The following is a 6,839-nucleotide window of genomic DNA, read 5'->3' on the forward strand; positions in this document are numbered from 1 at the left end:
GCTAGGGGTAGACCTAAGATAACCTTAGGAGAAGTGGTGAGAAAGGATATGTATAGCTTAGGCCTTGTATCTAGCATGGCCTCAAACAGAACTGATTGGAGGGCAAGAATCCATGTAGCCGACCCCATTTAGTTGGGACAAGGCTTATTGTTGTTGTTGTTGTAATGTATATTGCAAGTTGGGCATAGGAGGTTTATATGTGCTCCAGCTAGAAGGGGGGGGGGTTGACGATTCTATTATACATGGTCAAGATATAATGGAGAGATTTTGACCATGAAGAGTTGGTCTTCTTGATATTTTGGTTACAAGTTCTTAGGAGTAGTTTCTAGTTGTGTTATTACATGTCACCCACTATAATGAGGGTGAAACTTGGGGTTTCCCATTGTAGTGGCTAAAGTTAATATTCACCCACTTTCAATATTACAAGTTACCCACAATTAGATTTTTGACCTAGATTCTGTTAAGTGATAACTAAAATGACCCTAATGCCCTTTGGTTAGTAAAATGACCTAGTTACCCCTATTTAATACCCTCCAATGCCCAACCCCTTAGGTCACCCATCTTTGTCCCACGTTTTGTTGGAAACCACCCACCACTGTTGGCAGCCACCACCCTCCCCCTACTGGCGTCCACCACCCCCACCTTCCCTTCCCTTTCCAGAAACACCTTCCCTTGCCGGCAATCACCCACCACCTATTTTGGGTTACATCGCTTTTCAAAGAAAAGTTAGGGTTAGGGTTTTGGTTGTTTTGAGTTATGTTGAAACTCTACAAATCGGAAGCCTACAAGGCATGGGCTTCACTTGAACCTGAACAAGAAAGAGAAGTCCAAGAAGTTGAAACCTTCATGAAAGAAGTAGAGGTTACCTTCACTCGGCCATGGAAGATGCCATGGATGAATTCCGAAAATTTGAACAGGAATTAGACTTTGCATCAAGTCTCAACTAGATAGCCTTCTTCGAGTGGCGAAAAATGCAATCAGTAAATCGATGGAAAAGGCAGAGACAATTGCTTCGAAGAAGTACATGGAAGTTGCTCTTGTCGCCACAGCATCAATGAAATCTACATGGAAGGGATTGTCATCCTACCCTAGCAATAAAGTTCTTCCTTCTTAAGAGTGAATTTACTCTTCGTTCAACGTTTGTCTTCTTATTTGTAGTTTATCTTGATTAAGTAAAATCTTGAATCTGAACTTTCTTTCTCTTATCCACTGCTACTTCCCTTGAATCTGTTCAACAAAAATTTTTTTCTGGAAATAGTTCATGATTGTAGGTGCTTTAAAGATACTATATGATCCCCATGAAACCTGAATAATGACTGATGATCAATCAAATTCGCTACACTTCATTTTTCTTGAATTTAAATAATTGGATTCATTTGGAAAAAGGGGGGGGGGGAGAAGCTGGCTCAATGAACTCGGGTCATGGTTCATCTGGAAATTTTTGAATAGAAAGAATCGCACCGAAAGCTCATCTCTCCATTTGTTTTTCTTTTCGGTAGGTCCCAATGGTAGGATCTAAGATTGCCTACCAACAGAAACCCTAACCCTAACTTTTCTCAGGAAAGTGGTAGAATCTAAAAGAGGTGGTGGGTGAATTCTGTCAAGGGCAGTGATTTCCAATAGGGGGAGGGATGAAGGTGGGGGAGGTGGTGGGGTGGTAGTCGGCGGTGGTGGGCAACTTCCGGCAGTATGTAGGAAGAAGATGGGCAAAAGGAGAATCTCTTCACCAATCTAATGGTTGGGTATGGGAGGATATTAAATGGGGGTAATTAGGTCATTTTACTGCCCAAAGGGCATTAGGGTCATTTGATTTCTGATTTAACAGAATATATGCTTTCTCCACTCTCTCTCTTCATAAATTCTCTTCTCTCTGTAGTCTCTTTCTTTACCTTATCAAAATTTCCTATATAAAATAATAATATGAAGTAATGGCACCACTTGTCACTTCCTCTCTTTTTTATAAACCTCACATGTACAAAACACTTTGTTGCCTTCCATGTGAAGAGGTGGGAGAGAGAGGGAGAGAGTGAAGGGCTGTTGATAACAGTGAATCACTCTGTACGAGAAAATAATTCTCAATCTCAGAAAGTGGCTATAAATAGGTTGATACTGAGAGGAACTGTCACATGCCCTGGTTGGATGTCTGTAATGTGTGCCCCACCAAGCCTATGAAAACTGGGGTCGTGGCAGAGGTGGTATCATATAGACTTGCCCTACCTCCAAGAAGCTAACTGCAAGTAACTTGTGATATTAAAAGTGGGTGACATGTAATATTTGCCACTATAGTGCAGAACCCCAAGTTTCACCCCCACTGTAGTGGGTGGCTTGTAATAAACTCTTTCTATTTTCAAAAAATTTGGAGAATTCGTGTAATATATGTTTTCCGCTTTTTTGATGTTCTCAATTTAGGAAACTTTTCCTAAACTGAGATTGCCTTATATAAATAAAAGAACTATAAGGAAAAGCCAACTTATACGAGCTCTCTCCCTCTTCTTCCACTCATCCTCTCCGCCTCTCTTCTTCTTCCTTCCTTCATTCCTGCTATTCTGGTTTTCACAGTTGCAGAACTGCTACAGTTTACATATTCTAATCTCAGACTTCTCCCACAACTCTTCTACTCTTCTTCTCCTCTTCTTTGTTTCTCCTCTTATTTCTTGAGGTCTGGTCACAAGGTCCTAGTATTCTGACATGGCATCAAAGCTCTTTAAGCAGATCTTAGATTTGTTCTTCTTCTTTTATTCCAGTTCTCCTCGGGTTTTATCCCCTTGGAGTGCAGCCACCCATTGCTTCATATGATTATATTTCTTGGGATATAGAGAGTCTTTTATCATCAATGGGTGCCTGGTATTTGATTATGCACTCGTATCCTACTTCTGAGTTGGAGGCCCATTGTTTCCTCTGGCTTTGCTATTAGAAGAAAAATCTGAAACATTACTTAGTGCCTTGCAATCTTTAGGTGTATATTTATCTGAGGTTTCTAACGTCTCCTGGCTGCTTATTACTAATGATTTGCAAATTAGCTGCTCTCTTGGTATGATTTTATTCCTGAGCAAATCACATTTACACCCCCTAGGTTAAAAAAAAAGGGGGGAGGGTCAAGAGTGAGAAAGACCATTTTTAGGTATTTTCTCAATGTCTTTTTTATTCGAAGTTAACGGCATTATGCACAAGGTGACGTTTGTAATAGAAAATATTCCAGGAGATGTGAACGTAATAGTTTGTAAACCAAGGATGTATGTGTAATTTGCTCTTTATTCCTCTTTTCCTAGTGATAGTCCTCTGTTGGAATCTGTCATCATTGTTGTTTGTTTTTGTTCGTTCTCAGTTGAAATCTGGGAACTGGTTTTGGAATGCATCCAATGTTTTAGGTGGTTCCTGTAGACTTTTAAGGACATCTTATACTCTGTTTTTGCATAGTATAATGCTGTGGATGCTGTTCTGTGTGCAATTTCATTTACTGTTTGGTGAGCCAGGAATGAAAGGGTTTTCTACTTTTACACCATGGTTGAAGATATATGAATTGGAGTACTGTTCATTTTCATTTCAATTGACGCACAGAATGAACATAGTGATGCTAGGACTAAGTTGCTAAAATTATTAATCCAAATTTTTTTGTACATCTGAGTACTTTATATATTTCTCCATCATCTATTCCCTGTTTACTCATGTTAAAAGTGTCAATGAACAAATATGTATATCTTTTGTCTTGGCAGGAAAGAGAACAGTTATGCTTGATATTTGTGGTGCACAGAGAAGTAAAGCTGGCACCATGAAATCTGCCAAATGCAGTACTTCATCATCAGGTTTGGAGATTAAGCTTGATGACCTTCGGAAGGAACTCGCATGTGTCCATGGGGGAATATTCCCTCATGCAGTTTTTTCCACTCAACAAATCAGTATGCTGTGTTCCCAAAGACCAGCTACCATTGAACAGGTACATTGGTTCTTAGCCACATCTTTCTATTTGGATATAAAAACAATTACTAATAATGGACTTATAATATTTACTATACTTAAATTGAATAACAGTTACTTGGGGTCTTAGCCACATTTTTGCCCCACTTTTTGCCTATGTTTAGGCTTTCCTGTATTTGAAGCTGCTTGTAAACTTTTGTTGCTTCTTTGTTTTGGATATCTGGAATGAAAGCTCATTTGTGTGTGCATATTTATTTAACTAAACAGTCAGCATCCTTACTGTTCTTTTGTCTTTTTTCTAATATCAAAAAATTAATTGATTGAGACAAATGGTCCTATTGTCACAAAGGATTCAATGCAGTAGGAATTAATTTTATATTTACTAGGTGGCTCATGAATGTTGTTGCCCCTCCCCATCTTCCACACTTAAATTCATATCCTCATATGAAAGTGCATTTTCTGTCTGCACATCTACTGATGGCTTAAGCAAGAATTTGTACCAATTTCATAGTCTGTTATAAAAGCACGTAAACAGTCTTAGCGCATTTCAGGGGTAGAGTTGCGTAGGAAAATTGCCCCTCCCCCCACACTCTATTTGTGCAGAAGCCTTCAGCACCAGGTCTGCCCTTTTATACAAACATGGAAAAATCACTTGAAACTATTCAGTGCTTGATGTCATTTCAGGTGATAGAATCTCCTGTCTGCTACTAATAAGCACATGCTTGTTTCTTGCAGTTGAAGAAGTTAATTGGGAGGTTGAAAACTGAGAAATACGGGAGTAAGATTCTTGAACAAATTAAGCAGTATATTGAGTCAGAGCAGCCTGATGGTGAATGTCCATCTGAAGAAGCCAGTAGAAATAAAGCTCAGCAGTTGAAGACCAAACGGTCTCACCAGCCTAATAGTGAATCACAGAATGAAGAGGACATTGGAAACAGAGCGAAGAAGTTGAAGAGCAAAAGCCGTGTAGTTGTCGTTGAGAGCTCTGATGATGAAGAATGATGAGAGTTTTGAGTTTGTCGGCACCTCAGTAGTCATGAGCTGATGTTGTATCTAAACTTTTCCAGTGTTACTATTAACACAATTGAAACTACTATTGCTGCAATCAGATTTTATTTCCCCTTTAGGTCAAAACACAACTCAACCAACTTTCTATTTATTCATCTTTATCAAATACAATTTTCGTCAAGAATGGCTTCGGAGCAACCTCAAAAGAGAACAAAGTCAAATCGCTATCTGCTCTTTTCTTCCCAGGTAGGAATTAATCCACTATCATATCCAAGGTCAGAAGCCAGGCTTGAAGTTGATTTTTATGTCTCCCTCTGATCCAGTTTGGCCAGGTTAGGTCTGGGTTTTTTTGCAATTGAACTTGTAATTTATTGATTTCTTTTATTTGCATGTAACAAATTAGGGGTTCAATTGCATTGAGTTTGGATTCAGATAATATTCAAATAGTTATCATTAAATAAAAATTTTCCTAGATGAGGTATAAACATAGATTAGATACAATTTTTGACTATTCATGGACATTTTTACTATTTTATCATGAGGATCAGTATTGAGATTTGAGAACTTAGTAATATATATTTTTTTCCCCTCTCGTTTAGGTCTTTGATTTCTATTTAATTTTTACTAATGATTTTCTTCTGTATTTATTTTAATAGGAAATTTAGATAAATAATCACATTATTTTACGTCGAAAATGATAAAAGTAAGAATACAAATCCAACATGGTAATTAGATAGGATAATTAATTGGTAAGAAAGGGGTATTACCTTAACCACATCTTATTGATTTTCAAACAAATACTTATAGTGGATATTAATATAAATTCAAAAAGTGATTCAATTTTCTATTTATACATAGTGATATTAGATTGTTTTATGAACATTTTTTTTTCCATCATCATCAAATCAATCATACCAACTAGGGGCTCACAGGTCTGGGGGAGGGGGAAATGTGTGGAGGGATGGAGGTTTGAAACATGACCTATTGTCTCTACATAAGAGGTTATCACTATTGTGTGAGAAGCACATCTACTAAGAGCTAGGTTGGACAACCCTTAGGATATGGTCATTGTTTGGAGTAAATAATGTTCAACTCATTCCCTATGGTGATTAGAACAGTAAAAATTAACTATGTAAGCAAAATTAAGAGTACAAACGTATAGTCCCACTGTTGTTTTGTTGAGTTTAGATCTTTGAGCCTTCCCACCACTTTTCATAAACTCTTTAGGGTTTAGTTTCTTCCTTTTTCAAATAATTAGGTTCTTGAATATCTTTGTAGCCTTTCACTTCTTGGGATCCTTCATTTTGATTTCAAGTAGAATGAAATGAAACCTAATGAAAAGTTACGGGTATGGTATAAAAGCTTCTATTGAGGTGAAAAATGTACTCTTAGTGTGAAACCTAGCCTTAACCTTGACCCGAAAACCTTATTGTTTGTAGGTCCGAAGACTCGAAGTAAAGGAAGAACCAACTATGGGTCATCTCAGTGGAAGACATGGTGTTTGACATAAAACCCGTGGAAGTTGATGATAGTGTTCCATATTTGGAAGCTTTGACAGATTTGGAAATGAAACTGCACCTTGATGAAGATGAGATTAGTTGATGGACTTAAAGCATAGTTGGACATGATTTGAAGGCATTACTCTATACTAGGTAAGTCACATGTTGAGTTGGGAGAAGCCCAGGGGATTTGAATTTGGTTTAGGCCCTCATTTCCCTGTTTAGGCCTTGCTGACATGCTTGATCGACTGGGCCAATCGACCAACAGGGACAAAATCTGCCAAGATCCTCTGCTTAGGTCTTTTGGTGCTCTATATAATAGAATTACGTGTTTATTAGCCTCCTTTGTTTCTAAAACCCTTAGAGAACGTGGAGAACCTCTCTCAAAGCCTCTCTTGTGATTGAAGAAGATCTACC

At 38.0% G+C, this 6,839-nt stretch overlaps 1 protein-coding gene across 1 annotated transcript; it reads left to right on the plus strand.

The window, feature by feature from the left end:
• Window positions 1-3,712: 3,712 nt before the first annotated feature.
• Window positions 3,713-5,499, plus strand: LOC149012103 (ATP-dependent DNA helicase Q-like 2). Its single transcript, XM_089159960.1, has 2 exons — window positions 3,713-3,934; window positions 4,651-5,499. The coding sequence occupies exons 1-2, from the start codon at window positions 3,728-3,730 to the stop codon at window positions 4,915-4,917; spliced, it is 474 nt and encodes a 157-aa protein (XP_089016086.1). The 5' UTR covers window positions 3,713-3,727; the 3' UTR covers window positions 4,918-5,499.
• The last annotated feature ends 1,340 nt before the right edge of the window (window positions 5,500-6,839 follow it).

Source organism: Hakea prostrata, chromosome 6, assembly GCF_041222555.1.
Source record: "Hakea prostrata isolate BN-2017 chromosome 6, UWA_Hpros_2, whole genome shotgun sequence".
NCBI lineage: Eukaryota > Viridiplantae > Streptophyta > Magnoliopsida > Proteales > Proteaceae > Hakea > Hakea prostrata.

Excerpts from the sequence above, each read along its gene's own strand:
- LOC149012103 (XM_089159960.1), top strand. The coding sequence starts at position 3,728 with ATGCTTGATATTTGTGGTGCACAGAGAAGTAAAGCTGGCACCATGAAA. Across the intron at positions 3,935-4,650 it reads GACCAGCTACCATTGAACAG|TTGAAGAAGTTAATTGGGAG; the intron begins GTACATTGGTTC and ends TGTTTCTTGCAG.